Source organism: Macaca mulatta, chromosome 16, assembly GCF_049350105.2.
Source record: "Macaca mulatta isolate MMU2019108-1 chromosome 16, T2T-MMU8v2.0, whole genome shotgun sequence".
Classification (NCBI taxonomy): domain Eukaryota; kingdom Metazoa; phylum Chordata; class Mammalia; order Primates; family Cercopithecidae; genus Macaca; species Macaca mulatta.
The window spans coordinates 38,886,817-38,914,045 of NC_133421.1; the positions used below are offsets into that span (position 1 = coordinate 38,886,817).

The 27,229-nt window shown below is 38.4% G+C and overlaps 1 protein-coding gene across 8 annotated transcripts in view; it reads left to right on the top strand.

The window, feature by feature from the left end:
* Positions 1-27,229, top strand: part of NSRP1 (nuclear speckle splicing regulatory protein 1) — a 67,621-nt gene that overhangs the window by 21,426 nt on the left and 18,966 nt on the right. For 3 of the 8 annotated variants that reach the window (XM_015118971.3, XM_028836177.2, XM_077970730.1), the window contains exon 3: positions 15,143-15,278. The exons of 2 other annotated variants lie outside the window; for them this stretch is intronic. Coding sequence is in view for 2 of the 6 variants with exons in the window: in XM_077970728.1 (XP_077826854.1) it covers positions 10,748-10,834 (87 nt within the window). In the remaining 4 variants the exon portion in view is untranslated. Of the gene's footprint in view, positions 1-10,712; positions 10,835-15,142; positions 15,279-27,229 lie in introns of those variants that run through there. 3 more of the 8 variants (XM_077970728.1, XM_077970727.1, XM_077970731.1) reach the window with 2 other exon arrangements.

The following is a 27,229-nucleotide window of genomic DNA, read 5'->3' on the forward strand; positions in this document are numbered from 1 at the left end:
CAAAGGGATTATGAGCGTGACCCACCACACCTAGCTGGAATCAGCTTTTTGATTATTCATTGTCCACTGTCTTTTAGTTTTCTATTATATTACTTTTTTATCTTTATTATCTCTGTATAATCTTTCTTTGATATTAGTTCTCTTTTAAATTCTTCAATTTTTTTCTAAGAAATTTATTAATAGCTGTAAATTTTTCTTCAGTGCTGCGTTGAGTGCATGCCACAGGCTTTTATTTAGTGACCACATTGTGTATTTTTTTAGACATAATTTGTAATTTTTGTTTTGATTCTCTGTTTTTAATACAAAACATTTAGAATTATGCTTTTAATTTTCAAATATTTGGCCTTTTTCCTCCACTTTTTACTGTTAATCCTAACTCATTTTGTCTGTAAACATGTCTATGGCCCATGTGACTTCTGTTTTTTGTAGTTTTTTGACATTTTCTTAGTATCTTAATACATGGTCACATTTTGTGACAATTCATCTATGTTTGAAATGAATGTTTTTCCTGTTTTCTTTAAAGTACGATATACATTTACATACTTATGTACGTTTGAATATGTATTTGTGTATATATTTGTGCTTTGTTTATTAATTGGTCACAAGCAAATTGGTTGTCGTGGCAATTTTTGAAACTTTAAAAATGTGAATATCGTCCAGGCGCAGTGGCTTATGCTGGTCATCTCAGCACTGTGGGAGCCAAAGTGGGCAGATTCATTGAGCCCAGGAGTTCAAGACCAGCCCGGGCAATGTGGTGAAACCTCATCTCTACTAAAAATACAAAGAATTAACTGGGCGTGGTGGCCCGCACTTGTAGTCCCAGCTACTTGGAAGGCTGAGGTGGGAGGATCACTTGAGCCCAGGAGGTGGAGGTTGCAGTGAGCCGAGATTACGCCAGTGCACTCCAGCCTGGGCAACAGAGTGAGACTGTCTCAAAAAAATTTTAAAAATGTGACTGTCTTCAGGTGGGGCTTGCTCTCTTTGACTAGCTGTAGTTTCTTCCACTCCCTACTCTATTACAAGAGGCTGTATCTCTGTACCTTGCAAGCAATCTGAGTTTGTATCTCTTGTCCAACCTTAATGCTGTTATTCACATCTATATCCTTTCTCACTGGTCTACATGATTTTTTTTTTATCTGTGTGGTGTGATAGTTTTCCACTATGGTTATAGTGTTTTAAATATCTCTCTTTTGAAATAAGTTTTACGTTTATGTATTTCAAAACTATGTTAGATATGTAAAGACTCATTACATTTTTAAAAATGTATTTTATGACCGGGCGCAGTGGCTCACACCTGTAATCTCAGCACTTTAGGAGGCCAAGGCGGGCAGATCACAAGGTCAGGAGATTGAGACCATCCTGTGAATGGTGAAACCCCGTCTCTACTAAAAATACAAAAAATTAGCTGGGCGCAGTGGCGGGTGCCTATAGTCCCAGCTACTTGGGAGGCTGAGGCAGGAGAATGGCGTGAACCCAGGAGGCGGAGCTGGCAGTGAGCTGAGATTGCGCCACTGCACTCCAGCCTGGGCGACAGAGTGAGACTCCGTCTCAGAAAAAAAAAAATTTAAAAAAATGTATTTTATTTTTTTAGAGATGGGGCGGGGTGGGTTTTGCTTTGTTGCCTAGGCGGGAGTGCAGTGGCTCTGTCATAGCTCACTGCAGCCTCGAACTCCTGGGCTCAAGTGATCCTCCCACCTCAGTCTCCAGAGTAGTTGGGAATATAGGCATGTGCCACCACACCTGGCTAATTAAAAAAAAAAAAAATTATAGAAATGAAGTCTTGCTATGTTCCCAGGCTGGTTTGGAACTCCTGGTCTCAAATGATCCTCCCAACTCAGTCTCCCAAAGTGCTGGAACCTCACCCGACCTAAGTATTAGAAACAGTATCTTAAGTGTGTAGTCCAGTGCATGACACAGAAGTGCAATAAGTGGTAGCTATATTGCTACAATAATAATTATATCTGTGCAGTAATTATTATTCATCATTAGTGGCCTGAAAGTTTCCTGTGTTGTCTCCATCCCACTTTGTGTTTGTCGTATTTGGTAGCCTGGCTTTTTAATGACCTTTTAATAGAATCTTGATCGCCAATTTGGGTTTGTGGCCATTCACTATGTACCATTATATTAGAAAAATTCCATAAATAAGGCAGTAATGTCCATAATTACATTTTTGAGTTATTGTTTTTTTGGTTTGTGTACAATCTCATTGCACTCTTTTTACTCAACCTGTTTGACAGTTTCTAATTAGAAGGTAATATAAGCTTTACTTCCAAATTTATGAAGTTAAATAACAAAATTAGCTTTGTGTTTCTCCAAAACCATACACATCTGCTTCCATATACTGACAGGCTTTGATATTACCCATTCCAGCTTTACCATAAAAGTCATTAAAATAAAGTTTTTCCTTTATTTTCATATTGTGTTTCAGTGTGTGTTGTCAGACAAAAAGCAATAATCCCTCATCTCACTCTTGAATTTATCAAAAGCTGAAAATAAAATAGATCAGATCACTTTCTGAAGCAAAATTACTTTATTAGTTTAGTAATAATTTGAGGTTACTTTAAAGATAAGAAGCAGCATTTGGAAGGAGATTCATTTCCTGCCTTTGGGCTTTATCTGCAAGAACTACATCTTTAGTGTCAAGAGATTGTGTATTTATAACTGAACTTTAATAAAGTCTGTACTGGGGACACTGCACACCTGACTTGGTCATTGTGATTATATATTAGGTGCCAAACTATTGCTTGTCTCTTGAAAAAAATACCAAGTGTTTTTCATTAAAATTTGGCCTGTGTAGAAAAGGTTGTAAGACCTTTGACTGTTCATTATAAGTGTGCTAGTTGTTACCAACATAGTTAATGATGTTCCTTTTGAAAATAAGTTTGTGTTTCTAGCTGGAACAAACTTACGGAGTTTTTCTTTTATTGGTTAATTAAGCAATAATTGGAAAACATGTCATTAATTCTAGTATATATGTTTTCACTAAAGCTTATTAAATATTTGCATTTCTGATAGCACAGTAGGGTGACTAGTCAATAATAACTTGTATATTTTAAAATAACTGAAAGAATGTAATTGAATTGTTTATAACTAAGTATAAAAGCTTGAGGGAATGGATACCCCATTCTCCATGATGTGCTTATTTCACATGGCACGCCTGTATCAAAACATCTCTTGTACCCCATAAATGTATGCATCTACCATGTATCCACAAACATTTTTTAAATAATTTTTTAAAATAGTAAATATTTGTTTTCCTACCACGATTTTTGGCTAACATTACAGAATATTGAAAACCATATTCTGATTTTTTTCCCTTTAATCAGTATCTTAGACTATATGCGAGTGTCAGGGAACTATACTACTTTCCTCATGAGCAATCTAAAATTACCCTCCTGTTCACAACCCCTTTATGCTTCTGCCACCTTTTGCTATGGTTTTTGTTGTTTGTTTTTTAACCTCAGAGCAATTATCACACAGGCATGTAAGTTTTTTTTTTTTTTTGAGACAGAGTTTCACTCTATTGCTTAGACTGGAGTGGAGTGGCACAATCTGCCCGCTGCAACTTCTGCCTCCCAGGTTCAAGAGATTCTCCTGCCTCAGCCTCCTGAGTAGCTGGGATTACAGGCATGCACCATCATGCCCAGCTAATTTTTGTATTTTTAGTAGAGACATGGTTTTTCCATGTTGGCCATGCTGGTCTCAAACTCCTGATCTCAGGCGATCTGCCCACCTCAGCCTCCCAAAGTGCTGAGATTACAGGAGTGAGGCCACCGTGCCTGGCAATTTAAGATTATTTTCAAACTGCATCCTTCATGGAATTTATATATGTATTTGCAACTGTATGTGTATGTATATGTATAGACACACACATCTGTATGTCAATATAGATATATCTGTCTTTCTGGAAGTACGACATCTCTTTTACAAAGGAAAGAACTGTTATGCCTATGCATACAATACACTTCTTTTTTGAAACATGTTCAGAGAATTGTTAGTCATACTTCTCATTTCAAGGCGCACACTCCTATCATCAGCCCAGCCTGCACAAAGCTCTTTTCTTCTTTATTAATTTTCCTCTTCTGATCCCCTCTCATTCCCCTTTGAATATATATATGTGCTGCTTGGATATCTGTGTTTGATATATGCGCTGATGTGTTTGATATATATGCTACTTAAATATCTGTGTATACTTTTAAATTATGTTTTGTTTTGAGTACACATGATTTTATAAACATAGATGTACTGCATTATGTCGTTTTTTAAGTCCATACTGCATTACAATATGTATGCCTAGTTAATTGTTTTTAACTACAGCATATACATCTACTGTATTTTACCTATTCCATTCCTTCTGAGATAAACACTTCAGTTCCCTGCTACCACAGTGATGTTATTTTAAAAAATTATCATACAAGTCCCAGTAGAAACCCGTGCAACAGTTTCTGTGGGAGTATATATTTAGGAGAGAGATTTCTAGATCATAGGATATGTATATAAATTATTGCACTAAGGCTGGGCACAGTGGCTCACACCTGTAATCCCAGCACTTTGGGAGGCCAAGCTGGGTGGATCACAAGGTCAAGAGATTGAGACCATTCTGGCCAATGTGGTGAAACCCTGTCTCTACTAAAAATACAAAAATTAGCTGGGCGTAGTGGCGCACACCTGTAGTCCCAGCTACTCGGGAGGCTGAGGCAGGAGAATCACTTGAATCCGGGAGGTGGAGGTTGTAGAGAGCTGAGATCACGCCACTGCACTCCAGCCTGGCAACAGAGCAAGACTGCGTCTCAAAAAACAAAATTATTTCACTAACCACTTTCTGAAATGGCTGTATCAGTTTACATTTTCATTGGTGGCCACTGTTGTTATTCTCATCAGCACTTTATTTATTTACCTTTTCTTTTGGAGACAATTTTTACAGTACCATCCACAAACAGTGGATGCATTTTTTTCCTGATTTGTGGGTTATCTTCATCATGCTGTATGCATTTACATATATCCATGAAACTGCTGCTAAGCTTTCCTGTTTTATTTTTATATGTTGCTGTGCCAAAACATAGTTTGTTTTGTTTTAGACAAGGTCCCACTCTGTTCCTCAGGCTTGAGTGCAGAGGCATGACCATGGCTCACTGTAGCCTCGATGGACGGGGCTCAAGCAATTCTCCCACTTCTGTCTTCCAAGTAGCTAGGACTGCAGGTGCATGCCACCATGCCTGGCTAATTTTTGTATTTTTGTAGAATTGGAGTTTTGCCATGTTACTGATGCTGGTCTCAAACTCCTGGCCTCAAGCAGTTCTCTTGCCTTGGCCTTTCAGACTGCTGGGGTTATAGGTGTGAGCCACTGTGCTTGACCAAAACATCTTTTTTTATTATTACTATAACTTAGTGTATCTAGTTGGGTGAGCACCCTACTCTACACTTCTTTTTCAAACTTGATCAAACTATTTGTGGACTTTTATTATATAGATAAAGTTTGTGAAATTCCTTCAAAATTAAAACTGTTCTGAGATTTGTATTGGAACTGCCTTGGATTTATAAGTTATATTAGTCTTGAAGGAACTACATGTTAGTGTGGTATAGTTCTTCCTTCATTTAGACTTTTTAAATTTTAAATAGAAACAGTGTCTTGCTATCTTGCCCATGCTGGTCTCAAACTCCTGGGCTCAAGCAGTCCTCCCACATTGGCCTCCCAAAGTGTTGGGATTATAGGTGTGAGCCACCACACCCCTCCTAGACTTTTTTTATGAGGTAATTTTTTACCCCATTAAGGTCCTGTGCCTTATCTGTAGTTTAATTCCTAGATACTTCCTACATTTTGTAGCTACTGTGAGTGGTACCATATTTTTAGGAATATATATATTTTTAAGAGTCTTGCTCTGTCCCCCAGGCTGGCCTACAGTGACGCAATCTTGGCTCACTGCCACCTCTGCCTCCTGAGTAGCTGGGATTACAGGCGTGCAGCACCATGCCCAGCTAATTTTTGCATTTTTAGTTGAGATGGAGTTTTGCCCTGTTGGCCAGGCTGGCCTCAAGCAATCTGCCCACCTGGGCTTCACAAGGTGTTGGGATTACAGGCATGAGCCACCACACCTGAGCCTAATCATATTTACTGTAATAGTTTGTCTACACGATCTGCTTCATCTCTTCTAATCCTTATACCTCTATTTATTTTTCCTGTTTTACTTTATTAGACAAGGTTTCAGTAGTATGTTGAAAAATGTCCTTAGTGGGCATTCTGACGTGTCTATCCTAAGTGGAATGCTTCTGAAGTTTTTTCATTAAGTTTGATTTTTGTTATTGGCTTTTGGTATATAGACTTTTTCTTTTTCTTCTCTTTGAGACGGAGTTTTGCTCTTGTTGCCCAGGCTGGAATGCAATGGTGCGATCTCGGCTTACTGCAACCTCCACCTCCTGGGTTCAAGTGATTCTGCTGCCTCAGCCTCCTGAATAGCTGGGATTACAGGCCCCCGCCACCATGCCCCAGCTAATTTTTGTATTTTTAGTAGAGACGGGGTTTCACCATGTTGACTAGGCTGGTCTTAAACTTCTGTCCTCAGGAGATCTGCCCACCTCGGCCTCCTAAAGTGCTGGGATTACAAGTGTGAGCCACTGCACCCAGCCAGAGTTTTTTAAGTTAAAGAACTCTTATATTCATAGTTAACTGACCAACTTTTCTTTTTGTTTTTTTTGTTTGTTTGTTTGTTTTGTTTTTTTGAGACCGAGTTTCACTCTTGTCCCCCTGGCTGGAGTGCAATGGTGCAACCTCAGTTCCCTGCAACCTCTGCCTCCCGGGTTCAAGCAATTCTCCTGTCCCAGCCTCTGGAGTAGCTGGGATTACAGGCATGTACCACCATGCCCAGCTAATTTTTTGTATTTTTGGTAGGTTTCCCCAAGTTGGCCAGGCTGGTCTCGCAAACTCCTGACCTCAAGTAATCCGCCCGCCTCAGCCTCCCAAAGTGCTAGGATTATAGGCGTGAGCCACCACACCTAGCCTGACAATTTTTTATAAATTACAGATAGGTACTAAATGCCTTCCTGAATTTATTGAACTAGTTAAGTCATTTTTCTCCTGTGTTTCATTAATATGGTTTATTAGATTGATACATTTTTAAGTGTTAAACCATTCTTGAATTTCTGGCTTAAATCCTTTTGAGCAGGATGTTTCATTTTTAATATGCTAGTGAACTCAATTCACTAAAGCTTGATTTAGGGTTTTCAAACATCTGTGTCTATAAGTGGAAAAGGCTTTGTTTATTGTCTAAAAATGTCTATAGGATTTTAATTTATGGAGGTGACAAATGACATAGTGAGACCAATGCCCTTTAAAAGAACATTATTGTTATGTACGTTTACTGACAGGAGGAGACATGCCATTTTATGCAGGGCTACATGGGGAAGAACCAGTTTGGATCAGGAAAAGCATCGTTCAGAGTCTTTATTATTTTATTTTTCATGGGAAAGAAAGGGAAAAAGTTTAGTATTGGCTAGTTTGAACCATGTCAGTTGCCTCTGGGCTGTAGGGGTGATCACCAGTTTTTTCATATCTGGCCCTGGGCAATGAACGCAGAGGACTGTTGATTCCTGGCTTAGGGGCCAGAGGAGATGGTTTTAAGTTTGGGCTGTGGATTGGCTGATTTACAGTTTTTAGAATATGTATCTGTTCTACCCAGGTTTTGAGATTTAATTGTTCACGATAGTATTTTTTAAATCTTTCATCTACTGTTACTTGCATCTCTTTACTTTTCTTGATTAATCTCACCAACAGTTTGTCCATCTCACAAAATCTTTTCAAATAACCAGCCTTTGATTTTGTTCATCTATGTTTTGTTGATTTATTCTCTGATTTCTGCCCATATCCTTATTGCTTCCCTGGGTTATCTTGTCAGTCTTCTCAAGTTTCTTTTTGAGTACCATTTTAGCTGTATCTCATAAGTTTTGGCATGTAGTGTTTTCACTGTTATATGTTTATAAATATTTTGTAGTTTCCTTTATGATTTGTTTAACCTGAAGACTTACAAGTATAGCTTTTAGTTTTGACATACAGGTTTGGTTTTTTCCAAGGATATTTTTATTGCTGTTTCTATTATTTTATTTAATTTTTACTTTAAAAAAATAGAGATGGGGTCTTGCTGTGTTGTCCAGGCTTGTCTTGAACTCTTGGTCTCAAGTGATCCTCCAACCTTGGCCTCCCAAAGTGTTGGGATTACAGGTTTGAGCTACTGCACTTGGCTCTTGTTTTTATTCTTATGTTTTATTGTGTTATGACTGAAGAACATAAGATTATCTGATGTATATTTTTATTCTTGATCTATTTGTTTCAGAGAGGAGTAAGTTAAAATTGCCATCTAAAATGGTTACTGTCCTTATATTTCTGAGAGTTGCTGCTTTTTATTTATTCATTTATTTAAAAAACTTTATTGAGATAAAATTCACATAGCAAGGCCAGGTGCAGTGGCTCATGCCTGTAATCCCAGCCCTTTGGGAGGCTGAGGCAGGAGAATTGCTTGAGCCCAGGAGTTCAAGACTAGCCTGGGAAACATGGTGAGACCCTGTCTCTGCAAAAAAATTTAAAAATTAATTGGACATGCCTGTGGCACATGCCTCTGGTCCCAGCCACACAGGAGGCTGAGGCAGGAGCATGACTTGAGCCCAGGAGGTCAAGGCTGCAGTGAGCATTTATTAGTACATCATTCCTTTTTATGGCTGAGTAATATTCCATTGTGTTGATATACATGTCATCTTTGTTGTTTCTACTTTTTGATTATTACTCCTGAGTAAGGCTACTGTGAACACTGGTGTACAAATTTTTGTGTGGGTATACGTTTCACTTCTCCTGAGTGCATACCTAGGAGTGGAATTGCTACGTCATATGGTAACTTTACTTTTAACTTTTTGAGAAATTGCGAGAATGTTTCCAAAGTGGCTATACCATTTTACAATTCCACCAGCAGGGTACGAGGGCACCAGTTTTTCCACATCTTTTTTTTTTTTTTTTTTCGCTCTGAGACGGAGTCTTGCTCTGTCGCCAGGCTAGAGTGCAATGGTGCAACCTCGACTCACTGCAGCCTCCCAAGTAGCTGGGACTACAGGTGCACGTCACCACACCCAGCTAATTTTTGTGTTTTTAGTAGAGACGGGGTTTCACCATGTTGGCCAGGATGGTCTCGATCTCTTGACCTTGTGATCTACCCGCCTCGGCCTCCCAAAGTGCTGGGATTACAGGCATGAGCCACCACGCCTGGCCGTTTTGTTTTGTTTTGTTTTTTTGGAGTCTCGCTCTGTCACCTGGGTTGGAGTTCAGTGGTGCGATCTCGGCTGGCTGCAATCTCCACCTCTTGGATTCAAGTGATTCTCCTGCCTCAGCCTCTGGAGTAGCTGGGATTATAGGTGCCCGCCACCATGCCTGGCTAATTTTTGTATTTTTAGTAGAGATGGGGTTTTGCTCTGTTGGCCACACTGGTCTCGAACTCCTGACCTCAGGTGAACTGCCTGCCTCGGCCTCCCAAAATGCTGGGATTACAGGTGAGAGCCACCACACTTGCCTGTTTCCACATCTTTATCAGCATTTGTGACTCTTTTTTATTTTAGCTATCCTGTTGGGTATGAAGTGGTATTTGAATGTGGGTTTGATTTGCATTTCCCCAATGTCTAATGATGTTGAGCACCTTTTCATGTGCTTTTTGGCCATTTGTATATCTTCTTTGAAATAAATTTGTATTTCTTCTTTGAAAAAAAAGTTCAACTCCTCTGTCCATTTTTTAGTTTATTTGTCTTTTTATTGTTGAATTGTAGGAATTCTTTATGGGCTGCAAGTTCCATAATAGATATATGATTACAAATACAGTTGATTCTTGAACGATACAGGGGTTAGAGATACCAACACCCGTGCAGTTGAAAACTTTTGACTACCCCAAAACTTAACTACCAGTAGCCTAATGTTGACCGGAATCCTCACTGATAAACAACTAACACACTTTTTATATGTATTATGTACTGTATTCTTACAGTTAAGCTAGATTTTTTAAAAATGTTACTAGGAAAATCAGAAGGAAGATATATAATAAAATATATTTCCTATTTATTAAGTAGAAGTGGATCATCATAAAGGTTTTCCTCTTCATCATCATCTTCACATTCAGCTGGCTGAGGAGGAGAAGGAGGGATTGGTCTTACTGTTTCTGAGTGCCAGAGACAGAAGAGGTGGAGGAGGTGAAAGGTGAGGCAGGCACACTGGGTGTAACTTTTACTTAAAATCTACATAGAGATGTACCTATGCAGTTCAAACTTGTATTGTTCAAGAGTCAACTGTATTTTTTCCCATTCTGTGGGTTGTCACTTTCCTTTTTTTATTTTTTTTGAGACGGAGTTTTGCTTTTGTTACCGAGGCTGGAGTGCAGTGGCACAATCTTGGCTCACCTCCACCGCCACCTCCTGGGTTCAAGTGATTCTCCCAAATAGCTGGGATTACAGGCATGCGCAACCATGCCGGGGTAATTGTGTATTTTTAGTAGATACAGGGTTTCTCAATGTTGGTCAGGCTGGTCTCGAACTCCCGACCTCAGGTGATCTGCCTGCCTTGGCCTCCCAAAGTGTTGGGATTACAGGCGTGAGCCACACACCCAGCCTAATTTGTCACTTTCCTGATGGCTTTTGAAGCAACAATTTATTTTGATGAGATTTGAAATAATTTTTTTTTTTTTTTTTTTGAGACGGAGTCTCACTCTGTTGCCCAGGCTGGACTGCAATGGCGCGATCTCAGCTCACTGCAACCTCTGCTTCCCGGGTTCAAGCGATTCTCCTGCCGCAGTCTCTGAAGTATCTGGGACTACAGGTGCGCACCACTGTGCCTGGCAAATTTTTGTATTTTTAGTAGAGACAGGGTTTCACTCTGTTGGCCAAGCTGTTCTTGAATTCCTGACATCATGATCTGCCCGCGTCAGCCTCCCAAAGTGCTGGGATTACAGACGTGAGCCACTACACCCAGCCTATTTATCACTTTCTTGATGGCTTTTGAAGCAACAATTTATTTTGATGAGATTTGAAATAAATTTTTTTTTCTTTTGAAACGGAGTCTCACTCTGTTGCCCTGGCTGGAGTGCAGTGGCACAATCACAGCTCACCGCAACCTCTGCTTCCTGGGTTCAAGTGATTCTCCTGCCGCAGTCTCTCACGTACCTGGGACTACAGGTGTGCACCACTGTGCCTGGCTAATTTTTGTGTTTTTAGTAGAGACAGGGTTTCACTCTGTTAGGCAGGCTGGTCTTGAGCTCCTGACTTCATGATCTGCCCGCCTCAGCCTCCCAAAGTGCTGGGATTACAGGCGTGAGCCACTGTGGCCAGCCTAATAGGTTTCTTTTTGTTTTTGTTTTTGTTTTTTTTGTCATTTGGACTTTTGGTTTTAGCTACACAGATTTTGTCATGTGTCTAATTTAAGGTCACAAAGATTTACTTGTATGTTTTCTTCTAAGAGTTTTATAGTTTTAGCTAAATGTAAACATTTAGATTAACTCCATTTTAAGTTATTTTTTGCAAGGTAAGGTAAGGGCCCAACTTCATTCTTTTGCATATGCGTATCTAGTTGTTCCAGCACCGTTTGTTGAATAGACTGTTCTTTCCCCATTGGATTGTCTTGGTGTTGCTTTATTTACTTGAAAGATACATTGTTAAAAGCATAAATGTTTATGATTGCTATTTCTTCTTGATCTGTTCCTCAGTATCTAGTACCCTACTTTGTTCTTCATATATGTTTCTCTTTAATTCTGTTTTTCCTGATTTTATAATTTCTATCAAGCTTTTGATTCATATTTGCCTGTCATATTTTTTCCCACTCATTTATTTTCAGCTTTTTTTTGAGACAGAGACTTGCTGTGTTGCCCAGACTGGAGTATAGTGACATGATCTCAGCTCACTGCACTGCAACCTCTGCCTCCCAGGTTCAAATGATTCTCATGCCTCAGCTATCCTGAGTAGCTGGGATTACAGGTGTGTGCCACCACATCCTGCTAATTTTTGTATTTTTTAGTAGAGATGGAGTTTTGCCATGTTGACCAGGCTGGTCTCAAACTCCTGGCGTCAAGTAATTCGCCTGCCTCAGCTTCCCAGAGTGCTGGGATTACAGGCATGAACCACCGTGCCTGGCCTATTTTCAGCATTTTTATATCCTATTGTATTTAGACTCTTTTTACAGACCTCCTATTTCTGGATCTTTTAAAAATCCAATCCCAGAGTTTGTCTTCTTTTTTTCTCTCTCTCTTTCATTTAATAGGTTGAATTTTCTTTTCCTTGTTTGAAATGTACACATTTCACTGTGTTTCAGTTATAATTTTGGTCGTTATCCCAAACCAATCTATGCTTAGATTTATATGTTTGGTTTCTTTTATTGTTGTTGTAAGTATCTTTATGTCACCCACTGTCTTCAACATAAGTACCATGGCACACTCTGGCTACCTTCTGGTTGTCTTCTCTCCCTCTCTTCCAGTTGCTGCTTGCCTTGCCACTGTGTTTATATCATCTAGATGAGGTGTTGGCAAACTGTGTCTCATGTTGACATCCTGTTTTAAAATAAAGTTTTATTGGAACACAGCCTTGCCATTTGTCTGTCTGTGGCTAATTTTGTGCTACATGAATAGATGCAACAGGCCACATGGTCCATCAGCCTGTGTATTCACCGTTTGTCCCTTGAGGAAATTTGCTGACCCCTGCTCTGGATCTGTGTTAATATGATAGCCAGTAGTCTTAGAGGCTGTTTAGCTTAAGTAAAATTTAAAAATTAGTTTCTTGGTCACATTAGCCACATTTCATGTGTTCTATAGCCACATATGACTGGTGGCTAACATATTGGACAGCACAAGTAAATATTTTAGCCATTTCAGAAAGTTGTATAGCCCTGCTCTAGATTTGGTCCTGGATTGTTATGGTTGTTTTTTGTCTCATTTTTAAAGATAATATTAGGGCCAGGTGTGGTGGCTCTCATGTGTGCTGTAATCTCAGCACTTTGGGAGGCTGACGCAGGAGGATTTCTTAAACCCAGGAAGGAGTTCAAGACCAGCCTGGGTAACGTGCTGAGATCTCTACAAAAAATAAAAAAATAAGCCAGGCGTGGTGGCAGGTGCCTGTGGTCCCAGCTACTCGGAAGGCTGAGGTGGGAGGATTGCTTGAGCCTGGGAGCTTGAGGCTACAGTCAGTCGTGATTGCACCACTGCACTCCACAGTGAACCCTGTCTCAAAAAAAAAAAAAAAATTAAGTTTTACTAAGTTGTGTATTTAGCTTTCATGTATCTCATAATATTATTATTGGGAGTACAGGTTGAGTATCCCTTTCCTAAATGCTTGGGGCCAGGTGTGGTGGCTGGTGCCTGTAATCCAGCACTTTCTGAAGCTGAGGCAGGAGAATTGCTTCAGCCCCGGAGTTAAAGAACAGCTGGGCAACACAGTGATACCCTGTCTCTACAAAAAACTAAAAAATTATCCGTGTGTAGTGGTACATACCTGTAGTCCCAGCTATTCGGGAGGCTAAGGTAGGAGGATCGCTTGAGCCTGGGAACTCAAGGCTCCAGTGAGCCATGATCATGCCACTGAACTCCAGCCTGGGCAACAGAGTGAGACCCTGTCTCAGAAAAAAAAAAAAAAAAAAAAAAGAGAGAGAAAGAAATGAATGCTTGGGACCAGAAGTGTTTCAGATTTCAGGTTTTTTCAGATTTGGGAATATTTGTATTATACTTAATAGCTGAACATTCCTAATCCAAAAATCCAAAATGCTTCTTTGAGCATACTGTTGACACTGGAAAAGTTTTAGATTTGGGATTGTTGGATTAGGGATATTCATCCTGTACTTCCTTTATTTTCAAAGAGGGCTTTTATGAGGCAGACCTTCTGAGATTTTATGTGCTTAAAACATCTTTACTTTTGATGATAGTTTTTCTGGATATATACACTTTTTAGTTCAAAGTGCTTTCCATTAGCACTTTAAAGTTACTCCATCTGGGTAATGTTAATTAAGATTTACTACCTTTTTTAAAAAAATTTTGTGAGTGTGAAGTAGATGTATATATTTATGGAATATGTGAGATATTTTGGTACAGGCATGTGGTGCATAATATGGATTACTTGTTCTTAAATCCCAGGTTGCTGATGAGATATTTGATGACATTCTGATCGTACCCCTTTATAGGTGACCTACTCTTCCTTGTTGGAAGCTCTTAGAATTTTCTTTTTATCTTTGATTTTCTTAAATTTCATTATAATGTATCTAGTTGTTGTATATACAGGTGTGTGTGTTTTATTTATCCTCTGTCCTCTTTTGCATTCAAAACCTGTTCAATATGATATTTTTCTCCAATTCTGGAAAATTACCAGTCATTCAAATAGTTCTTTGAATCTGTTTAGTTTATGTGTCTTCCGCTGGGTCTTCTGTTACGTAAATATCTTTCATATCACTATACCTTTTTTTGTTTTGTTTTTAAGATACGGGGTCTCATTATATTGCCCAAGCTGAAACGCAGTGGCTATTCATAGGCATGGTAATAGTGCACTGTGCCTCAAACTGCTGGGCTCAAGTGATCCTCTTGCCTCAGCCTCCTGGCTGTAGCTAGGACTACAGACATACACCACCGTGTGGCTTTTTTCTGTTTTTAAGCTTTTTACCCTTTCCGTGCGTGTTCTAGGAGTTTCTTAGCCTAATATTCTAACTTATTAAAACATTTTTCAGCTATATCCATTCACTCATTTACCCACCTCTTAATTTAATTTTATTTATTTATTTATTTATTTATTTATTTTTGAGATGGAGTCTCAGTCTGTCACCCAAGCTGGAGTGCAGTGGCATGATCTTGGCTCACTGCAACCTCCACCTCCCGGGTTCAAGTGATTCTCGTGCCTCAGCCTCCCTAGTAGGTGGGATTACAGGCACCCACCACCAAACCCGGCTAATTTTTATACTCTTAGTAGAGACATGGTTTTACCATGTTGCCCAGGTTGATCTCAAACTGCTGACCTCAAGAGATCCGCCTGCCCCAGCCTCCCAGAGTGCTGGACTTATAGGCGTGAGCCACCACGCCCGACCCATCTCTTAATATTTTTATTTTGACTATATTTTCCATGTACATTATTTCAGATAGTTTCTGTTTACCTTGTCTCTCAGGACACCTTGCAGTAAATCCATCAGGAAGTTGCTGTTTATCAAGCACAGACCCTCATGGAAGTTCATTGAACAAACAGATCAGGGCTGCCACCTCAACCTGACTAGACTGCTGCTCTGATGTTACCTTCAGCACTAGGTTGGTGTTGCTTTTTTGCCTCAGAGGAGACTGAAGACAGATAAGAACATTTCTGAAAAACTCTCTTTCATCCTACCCACCCCACCCCCACCTCAAGTGGTGTGCCCTGTACTTTTCAACCCTGGATTGCTACACTGCCCTCCCTTCATTTACAAAAGCGAGCTTGTGCCTCCCCAGGGGTTTTTACAGTTTTATGTTTACTTCTCACATTTAACCTCCCTGACTTGTAGAACCTCTTTAGAGGGAGGGAGCCTGACTTAAGAGGAATTGGAAGCTGAGTATAACTAATTTTTTATATTATATATATTTGGCCTTTGAGTACGTAAGATTCATTTCCACAAATTTACTAATTATATTTAAACTTTTACTAGTTGTTTTGTATTTAGTCATCACATGTTCTCTTGTTAGTGGGAGAGGAACACGAGAGGCCCTGGGCAATGGAAGTAAACTGGTCTAGAAATACTATGATAATTCAAAAAGTGGAGAATTTGAGTTTCAGTAAACAATTAAATTTTGTTATTGATACATGCTGTTTGTACATATTTACAGGATACATGTGATATTTTTACATGCATAGAATGTTAATGACCAAGCTAAAGTATTTAGGCTATCTGTCATCACTAGCATTTATCATTTCTATGTGTTGAGAACATTTCAACTCCTCACTTGTAGCTATTTTGAAGTGTACAGTACATTGTTGTTAGCTGTAGTCACCCTACTCTACTATCGGACTTTCGAACATATTCCTCTATCTCACTGTATGTTCCTACCCATTAGTACCCATTAACCAACCTCTCTTTATCTTCCTCCTCCCCCAAGTCCTTCCCAGCCTCTGTTAACTATCATTCTACTTTCTACCTCTATGAAATAAATTTTTTTGTTCATACATATGGGACATGAGATTTTGTCTTTCTGTGTCTGGCTTATGTTACTTAAGATAATGACCTTTGGTTTAATCCATGTTGCTATAAGTGACATGATTCCATCCTTTTTCTTTTTTTCTTTTTTGAGTTGGAGTTTCGCTCTTGTTGCCCGGGCTAGAGTGCAATGGTGCAATCTTGGCTCACTGCAACCTCTGCCTCCTGGGTTCAAGCGATTTTCCTGCGTCAGCCTTCCAAATAGCTGGGATTACAGGCATGCACCACCATACCCGGCTAATTTTGTGTTTTTAGTAGAGACGGAGTTTCTCCATGTTGATCAGACTGGTCTCAAACTCCCAACCTCAGGTGATCTGCCCACCTCGGCCTCCCAAAGTGCTGGGATTACAGGCATGAGCCACCATGCCCAGCTGATTGCATTCTTTTTTATAGCCAAATAGTACTCCACTGTGTAAATATACCGCATTTTCTTTGTCAATTCATATGTGATGGAGACTTAGGTTGATTCCATATTTTGGCTGTTGTGAGTAGTGCTGCAGTGAACATAAAAATGCATGTATCCTTTTGATATATTGATTTTCTGTCCTTTGAATAAATACCAGTGGTGATATTGCTGGATCTTACGGTAGTTCTGTGTTTAATTTTTTGAAAAATCTCCATACTATTTTCCATAATGGCTGTACTAAGTTACATTCCCACCTACAGTGTATGAGAGCTCCTTTTACTCTGCATCCTTGCCAGCATCTGTTAGTTTTTGTCTTTTTGATAATAGCTATTCTGACTGGGTAGGATGATATCATTGTGGTTTTGATTTGCATTTCCCTGATAATTAGTGGTGTTGGCTACTCCTATGTATTTTGAGAAATCGCTATTACCCACTTTTTTCCCTTTTTATTGATATATAATAATTTACATATTTATGGTGTACATGTGTTTGTTACATACAAAGAATATATAATGATCAAGGCAGGGTAATTGGGGTATCCATCACCTAGAATGTTTATCATTTTTATATGTTGGTATCATTTCAAGCCCTCTCTTCTAATCACTTTGAAATGTACATATTATTATTGCTAAGTATAGTCACCTTTGTCTGCTATCAAACATTGGAACTTATTTCTTCTATCTAACTGTATGTTTGGGTACATAAGAAATAAGTTCCAGTGTTGGATAGCGGACTAAGGTGACTATACTTCTTGTAGTCTTTGTCTGTCTGCTCTCTTTATCCCCCCTCTCCCTCCCCTTCCCAGTCTCTGTTATCTATTGTTCTATTCTCTATGTCCATGAGATCAAGTTTTTTAGCTCCCACATATGAGTGAGGACATGCAGTATTTGTCTTTCTTTGCCTGGCCTATTTCACTTAAAATAATAATCTCCGTTTCTATGCATGTTGCTGCAAATGACATTATTTCATTATGGCCAAATAGTATTATTGTTTATGTATAGCACACTTTATCCATTTATCTGTTGCTGGGCATTTAGGTTGATTCCATGTCTTTGCTATTGTGAATAGTACTGTGAGGAACATATGAGTGAGAGTGTCCTTTTGATACACTGAGTTCTTCTTTGGATAGATACCCAATAGTGAGATTGCTGGGTCTTAATGGTAGTTCTAATTTTACTTTTTGAGAAATCTCCATACTGGTTTCTTTAGGTTTGTTTTGCTAATTTACATTCCCACCAGCAGTGTATAAGAGTTCCCTTTTCTCACCAGCATCTGTTATTTCCTGTCTTTTTAATAATAGAGGTTCTAGCTGGGGTAAGATATCTTACTGTGGTTTAGATTTGCATTTCACTGATGATTAGTGATTAGCATTTTTTCATATACCTGTTGGCCATTTGTATGTCTTTTGAGAAATGTCTATTCATGTCCTTCACCCACTTTTTAATGGCTTTTTTTTTTTTTTTTTTGCTATTGAGTTGTTTCAGTTCCTTCTATATTCTGGATATTAGTCACTTGTCAGATGAATATTTTGTAAATGTTTTCTCTCATTCATCAGGTTGTCTTTTCTGCTGAGGGTTTTCTTTGCTGTACAGAAGCGTTTTAGTTTAATACGGTCCCATTTGTCTATCTTTGTTTTTGTTTACTGTGCTTTTGGGATCTTGGCCATAAACTCTTTGCCTCAACCCATGTCCCTGGAGCATTTCTCCTATGTTTTCTTCTAGTAGTTTTATAGTTTGGAGCCTTACATTAAGTCTGTCATCCATTTTGTTTTGATTTTTGTATATGGTGAGAGACAGGGGTCTAGTTTTATTCTTCTCCATGTGGATATTTAGTTCTCCCAACACCATTTATTGAAGAGGGTGTCCTTTCCCCAGTATACGTTCTTGGCACCTTTGTCAAAAACCAGTTGGATATAAAGATGTGAGTGGATTTATTTCTGGATTCTCTGTTCTGTTCCATTCTGGTCTGTGTGTCTGTTTTTATACCAATACTATGCCATTTTGGTTATGATAGCCTTGTTGTATATTTTGAAGTCAGGTAGTGTGATGCCTCCAGCTGTTCTTTTTGCTCAGGATTGCTTTGGTTATTCAGGCTCTTTGTAGTTTCATGCAAATTTTAGAATTGTTTGTTCTAGTTCTGTGAAAAATATTGGTATTTTGGTAGAGATTGCATTGAATCTGTAGATTGTTTTTGGTAGAATGGTCATTTACACCATATTAATTCTTCTGATCCATGAACATGGGATGTCTTTCCATTTTTTTGTGTCCTCTTTAATTTCTTTCATCGATGTTTTATAGTTTTCCTTGTAGAGGGCTTTCACCTTGGTAAAATTTATTCCTAGGGTTTTGGTTTTTGTTTTTAGTTTTTGGAAATAACATTGCTTTCTTGATTTCTTTTTCTTCTAGTTTGTGTTGATTTTGTGTCCTGCAGCTTTACTGAATTTGCTCATCAGTTTTAAGAGGTTTTTTTTTTTTTTTTAGTGGAGTCATTTGGTTTTTCTAAATATAAGATCATGTCATCTGCAGAGAGGGACAGTTTGACTTCCTCTTTTCCAGTGTGAATGTCTTTAATTTCCTTCTCTTACCTGATTGCTTTGGCTAGGACTTCCAGTATAGTATTGAATAAGAGTGGTGAAAGTGGGCATCCTTGTCTAGTTTCGGTTCTTACAGGAAAAGCTTTCAGCTTTTCTCTGTTCAGTATAATGTTAGCTATGGATTTGTCATATATGGCCTTTATTATGTTGAGGTATGTTCTTTCTATTTATTTTTATTTATTTATTTATTTATTTATTTTTGAGATGGAGTCTCGCTCTGTTGCCCAGGCTGGAATGCAGTGGCACGACCTCAACTCACTGCAACCTCTGCCTCCTGAGTTCAAGTGACTCTCTGCCTCAGCCTCCCAAGTAGCTGGGACTACAGGCATGCGCCACCATGTCCGGCTAATTTTTTTTTTGTATTTTTGGTAGAGATGGGATTTCACCATGTTGGCCAGGCTGGTCTCAGACTCCTGACCTCAAGTGATCTGCCCGCCTTGGCCTCCCAAAGTGCTGGGATTGTACATGTGAGCCATTGTGCCAGGCCGAGGTATGTTTTTTCTGTGCCTAGTTCGTTGAGCATTTTTATCATGAAGGGATATTGAGTTTTATTGAATGCTTTTTCTGCCCCTATTGAGATGATCATATGGTTTTTGTCTTTCATTATGTTGATGTGATATATCATGTTTATTGATTTGCATATGGTAAATTATCTTTACGACTCAGGATAAATCCCACTTGATTGTGGTATATTGTCCTTTTGATGTACTGTTGGATTTGGTTTGATAGTATTTTGTTGAAGACTTTTGCATCTATGTTCAACTATGGCCTATAATTTTTTTGTTTTGTTTTGTTTTGTTTTTTAATGTTGTGCCCTTGTCTGGTTTTAGTTTCAGGGCTTCACAGAAAGAGTTAGGAAGAATTCCCTCCTCTTTTATTTTTTGGAATAGTTTGAGGAGAATTGGTATTCTTTGTAAGTTTAGTAGACTTTGGCAGTGAAGCCATCAGATCCTGGGCTTTTCTTTTTTAGATTTGTTGTTACTAATTCAATCTCATTACTCGTTATTTGTTCAGGTTTTCTATTTCTTCCTGATTCAATCTTGATAGGTTGTATGTGTCCAAGAATTTGTCCATTTCCTTTAGGTTTTCCAGTTTGTTGGTGTATAGTAGTTCATAGTAGTCTCTGATGATCTTTTGTATTTCTGTAGTATCAGTTGTAATGTCTCCTTTTTCATTTCTGATTTTGTTTGAGTTCTTGGTTGGTCTAGAAACATAATTTTGTAAAATGATTTTCTTGTTAAACACTTAAACCATCATTCTTGATCATCTGATGTGTAGAAGACACTGTACTGGATACTACTGGTAGTAAGTAGAAGGCTGAATAAGACAGATCCCTGCTCTCAAGGATATTTATTATACATTATGAAAATGAATTTATAGATAATTCAAGTTAAAACTAAAATATCTTCACTTCTGAGAGAAGCTAAAATTTCAGAAGCTACTAAGGGGCTTTGTTAGGATTAGGGCCTTTTCTCATGCGTAACCAGGAATGAAAGACAGCCTTACTTTGAGAAGACCATTAACAGGTGAATGGATAAACAATTTGTGCCATGTCTATACAATGGAAACACTACTTGGTAAGAAAGAACAGACTTGATACATGATGTGAATTAATCTCAAACTATGCTGAAAGAAGTAGATAACCCCCCCATACAAAGTATATATGTTTCTGGGTTTTGGCTATTACAAGTAAACTGGCTATAAACATTTGTATACAATTCTTTATGTGTACATAGGCTTTCATTTCTCTTAAGTAAATACCTATGCATGCAATGGCTGGGTCGCTTAAGGTGTCTGTTTAAATAGTCATTTTTCTAATTATTAGAAATGTCACTTCTTTCTTATACTAGTTTTCTGTATATGCTTGTGTTCATTTTTGTCTCTTGTCTATGGATCTGCTTTGTACTGTATTAGCACTATTATATATACTGTTTTAATTTCTGTGGCTTTATAATATATCTAATGCATATTTTGGGGAAATTTTTACCCTGTTGCTTTCCTATGGAATTGTTTCAAATAGACACATTTTTAGTTTACTTGCATATTCTTCAAAACCTAAATGTTTGAATATTAAAGAAAAATGTGGAAAACAAAGTTTTCCTTTTGTGATGAGGTACAGTATTGTAAGACAGATTATGAGAATCTTGTCCTATGTATGGGATTTGAGTCATCAGTGGTGAACTGTTGAAGTATGACTTGTCAAAGATGATACATTCAGATCCTTTTGGATAGGAAGTGTAATTTTTCTTTTGTTCGTATTTAGAACCATTCTAAAAACACAGCTATGGATGAAATGATCTCTCTGTGACATTTTCCCTGTCACATTTTTATGTTGTAAGAGTATGTCTTTGCTTGCCAGTATACCTTGCCAGGGTTGAGTAATATCATTTTTAAAATCTTTACCAACATGATAGGTGATAAAAGTTAATATTTTTATTTTCACCTCTGTAGTTATTGCTAAGATTGAATATTTTTAATATAGTTAAGAGTCATGTATATTTTCTCTAAATTTTCTCTTCATAGCCTTGTCTTTTTTTTTTTGAGACGGAGTCTTACTTTGTTACCCAGGCTGGAGTGCAGTGGTGCGATCTCAGCTCACTGCAACCTCTGTCTCCCAGGTTCAGGCGATTCTCCTGCCTCAGCCTCCCGAGTAGCTGGGACTACAGGCGTGTACCACCATGCCTGGCTAATTTTTTTATTTTTTATTTTTAGTAAAGATGGGGTTTCCCCCTGTTAGCCAGGATGGTCTTGATCTCCCTACCTCGTGATCCGCCCACCTCAGCCTCCCAAAGTGCTGGGATTACGGGCGTGAGCCACTGCACCTGGCCAGCTGTGTCTATTTTTTTCTGTTGTAGTGTTTGTCTTAGGTCTGAGCTTATGTAATGAAAATGTTAGGTACTCATCACAGCTCTTAAACTGTGTACTTACAAGAGTTGTGTGAATATGGACAAATAAGGCCCCTAGTAGAGATTGCTGAGTTATAAGACTTTTAATAAGTGATCTGTTACTAAGTTTAAAAAAGAACAAAAGAACAGGAAGTTCTCAGAGCACAACAGAAAATTTTAGCCGTGAGCCATTTGAAAGAAGGATTGGTTCTTGAACTGTTTTTGTTTAGCTGAGAGCCATTTTGGATAATTGGGTAGGTACAATTTTATTTAAGAAAGAAGCTCATATGTCCCATTGTGCTTTATTAGTTATGGAATAATTATTTCTGCAAAAAGAAAAAACTCAGAACCCATTACTAAATTTTTGTGTTAAAATAAATTTATGATTGAAGGTAATTTAATAATATAAATAATGGTCTAGTATCTATAATTTTTTCAGTGTCATTAGACTATGTTTTGTTTCCTGCTGAAGGAGTACCAATAATACAGACCTAATTCCTTTTTTTTTTTTTTTTTTTTTTTTTTTTTTTGAGACCGAGTCTCACTCTGTCATCCAGACTGGAGTGCAGTGGCATGATCTCAGCTCACTGAAACCTCTGCCTCCCGGGTTCAAGCGATTCTCCTGCCTCAGCCTCCTGAATAGCTGGGATTATAGGCACATGCCACCATGCCTGGCTAATCTTTTTTTTTTATTTTTAGTGGAAACGGGACTTCACCATGTTGGCCAGGCTGGTCTCGAACTCCTGAGCTCAAGTGATCTGCCCGCCTCGGCCTCCCAAAGTGCTGGGATTACAGGCATGTGCCACCACACCCGGCTAATTTTTTTTTTTTTTTTCAAAATTATTATACTTTAAGTTCTAGGGTACATGTGCATAACATGCAGGTTTGTTACATATGTATACTTGTGCCATGTTGGTGTGCTGCACCCATCAACTCGTCAGCACCCATCAACTCGTCATTTACATCAGGTATAATTCCCAATGCAATCCCTCCCCCCTCCACCCTCCCCGTGATAGGCCCCGTTGTGTGATGTTCCCCTTCCTGAGTCCAAGTGATCTCATTGTTCAGTTCCCACCTGTGAATGAGAACATGCGGTGTTTGGTTTTCTGTTCTTGCACTATTTTGCTGAGAATGATGGTTTCCAGCTGCATCCATGACCCTACAAAGGACACAAACTCATCCTTTTTTATGGCTGCATAGTATTCCATAGTGTATATGTGCCACATTTTCTTAATCCAATCTGTCACTGATGGACATTTGGGTTGATTCCAAGTCTTTGCTATTGTGAATAGTGCTGCAATAAACATACATGTGCATGTGTCTTTATAGCAGCATGATTTATAATCCTTTGAGTATATCCCCAGTAATGGGATGGCTGGGTCATATGGTACTTCTAGTTCTAGATCCTTGAGGAATCGCCATACTGTTTTCCATAATGGTTGAACTAGTTTACAATCCCACCAACAGTGTAAAAGTGTTCCCATTTCTCCACATCCTCTCCAGCACCTGTTGTTTCCTGACTTTTTAATGATTGCCATTCTAACTGGTGTGAGATGGTATCTCATTGGCAACAAAAGCCAAAATTGACAAATGGGATCTAATTAAACTAAAGAGCTTCTGCACAGCAAAAGAAACTACCATCAGAGTGAACAGGCAACCTACAGAATGGGAGAAAATTTTTGCAATCTACTCATCAGACAAAGGGCTAATAATATCCAGAACCTACAAAGAACTCAAAACAAATTTACAAGAAAAAAACAACCCCATCAAAAAGTGGGTAAAGGATATGAACAGATATTTCTCAAAAGAAGACATTCATACAGCCAACAGACACATGAAAAAATGCTCATCATCACTGGCCATCAGAGAAATGCAAATTTTTTTTGTATTTTTAGTAGAGACGGGGTTTCACAGCCAGCCTGGTCTCGAACTCCTGAGCTTAAGCAGTCCACCCTCCTCAGCCTCCCAAAGTGCAGGGATTACAGGCGTGAGCCACTGTGCCCGGCCCTGATTCTTTTCTGATGGTTACTACCGCCCAGGAGGTAATCGATTTAAAATTGTATAGTGACACAACAAAGGTCCATAGTCTTTTATTTTCTCTTCGATTTATCTGAGCTAACTGTAAAGGTTTTTTGATTTTTTGTAAGTCTCCCTTTTAGGTCATATCTGACTGCTATTCAAAATGAAGCAAGTATTAGATTGATCAACTAATTTTTATTCTCTACACAGAACAATGGAGGGAGAAGAAAACTAAGAAATCTAGTTGCAGTGTTTTTCTTAATTCTGCAGTTTATGGTGCCTATACTTTGACCACTTTTTGTTTTTTTTGTTTTGTTTGGTTTGGTTTTTGAGATAGAGTCTCCCTCTGTCACTCAGGCTAGAGTGCAGTGGCGCGATCTCCACACACTGCAACCTCCACCTCCTGGGTTCAAGCAGTTCTGCCTCAGCCTCCCCGAGTAGCTGGGACTACAGGCGCGCACCACCATTCCCAACTAATTTTTTTTTTTTAATTTTTAGTAGAGACGAGGTTTCACCATGTTGGCAAGGCTGGTCTTGAACTCTTGACCTCAGGTGATCTGCCCACCTCCACCTCCCAAAGTGCTGGGATTACAGGCATGAGCCACTGCACCCGGCCAGTGACCACATTTTTAACCCTTATAATATGTATGTGTGTGTGCGTGCGTGTGCGTGTGTGCGAAGTATTGTTTATGTTAATTTTGTTTGTAAAATAGACCAGCCACTTTCTTCCCTTTTTTTGTGGGTTCCTTTCTTATTTGGAATTAAAGCTAACTGGAACCTACTAACTCTTAGACATAAATTTGAATGTTGACCAAATATGGCTCCTTTCCCACTAGATTGTAATCTTTTTGTAGCACCTAGTCTAAGTGCTGTCCACATGTTAGGCTCTCAGCATGTTTACTGAGTTAACTTTAAACATTTGGAAGGAGCTGCTACTTCAGATTTTTGGAAAGGTATTTTCCTGAGATTTTGATGAAGAACCTATCTTGAAATATTAGTGTGTTTTTTGTACTTTTACAAAAGTTCTAATGTTTGCATTTGAACCTGTTTATAAGTTGATTTTTTTTTCCTTTGAGATAAAGTCCCTTATAGGAAGTAAATTTTGTCTCCCTAAATTTAAAACTAATGATTTTATTAGAAGGCACCATTGGCTGAGCATGGTGGCTTATGCCTGTAATCCCAGCATTTTGGGAGGCAAAGGCGGGAGGATTGCTTGAGCCCAGGGGTTTGAGACCAGCCTGGGCAACAAAGTAAGACCCTGTCTCTACAAAAAAATTAAAAAATTAACTGGATGTGGTGACATACATCTGTAGTCCCAGCTACTCCAGAAGCTGAGGCAGGAGGATTGCTTGAGCCCGGGAAGTTGAGGCTGCAGTGAACTGTGATCATGCCACTGCACTCCAGCCTGGACAACAGAGCAGGACCCTGTCTCAAAAAAAATAAAAAAGAAGCCACTTTTAATGAATATTCTCCTGTGTTACACTGCAAACTGGTCCTCAGGCATAGAATTAGAATAATTGTCTACCTACTAATTCTGAAATGAGTCAATTAATGACTGTATTGTGTGGTTTGGTCACATTCAGCCTTCATCTTTTTTTAAACAGTTATTTTTCCCTAGATAACTTGTAAGCTAAGATATTTTGTGGCAAGAACGAAATGTTTTTGCAATGTTTATACTAAACAAAATACAAAATATCCTTGAAAATAATGCTGATAGAAAAGATCCAATCTCAAAAGGATATACTGCATAATTCAATTTATTTAACATTCGTCAAACACAGAGATAATGGTTGCCAGGGATTAGAGACGGAGGAGGATGAGTACGGCTTATAAAGGAGTAGTGCAAAGGAGTATTGTGGTGACTGGTACAATTAAGTGTCTTGATTGTGGTGGTAGTTACATGAAGCTATGTGTTATAAAATGGCATGGGACTACACACACACACAGATGTATATGTATAAAAATGGTGAAATCTGAATAAGCAGTGTGTGTGTACCAGTGTCAGTTCACTGGTGTTGATATTGTACTCTATGCAACTTACTAACACTGGGAGAGGTTAGGTAAAGGGTACGCAGTACTTAACTGTACATTTCTTTGAAGTTTAAAAATACGCTTTTTAAACAAGTACTTCCCCTTCTCACCCCAAACCGGGGCAATTATTAAAAACAAATGTCTGTTCATTTGGCGTGTCCTTGGTATCTTGCCATTTGATTATAGCAGCACAGCAGAGGATACCCTCAAAGGAGAATACTCTCTAACCTACTCAGGTTTGGGGGCAGTGTATTTTTGTTTATGAATAGTTCCTAGTAAAGCCACTATCAATTCTAGAAAACCCATTTCTAGTTATGCTACAGCTCCCATGGTTAATTAAGTATTCAAATATGTGCATCCTACATTTTCCTGTTTATGGACATACTGAATATAAAACCTTCAAGAATCTTAACACAAAGGAAAACATATACAGCCTTTTAAATATTCAGCAGAATAGATTTTTCTAATTCAGTAAATGGAAATATAATTATATTAATGTCACTTCAAATAAATACCAACCTTACATTTTATTAAGCACACTGATAAATGTACTATAAAGAGGAATATTGTTTGCATGCTTTTCTGGTGAATAATTTTAACTATAATACTCCAAGAAAAAAAAAAAGTATAGCTACTGTGTTCTCATAACTTAATTTTGATTTGTTTAAATATAAGCATTTCTTCAGCTATATATTTTTAAACAGAAATGTAATAATAACAAAAATGGTAGCTAACCTTTGTGAGGTAGGTACTAATATATAGATGAGGAAACTGAAACAGGAAGAAATTAGCACACCTAGAATAACAAGCTAGCAAGAGAGAGAACAGTTGTAGACTGTTTCTGAGCCTACGCTTGTGAACGTTATTCTGTACGTCCTCCTTATGCTATACAGTATAGGAACTCTGAAGTTAGAGATTAATAATCTTTGCGGTTATATTTAAATTTTGTTTTATTCATAGGACACACATGAAATCTATTTCTTCTCTTGCTGAGTTCAGTAAGATCAACCCTTCCCTGATTTATGATTTAAAAGTTCTCTTAAAATTTGTGTTAGTATTTTTAAAAATTTTATACAAGTTTATGGGGTACCTGTGAGATT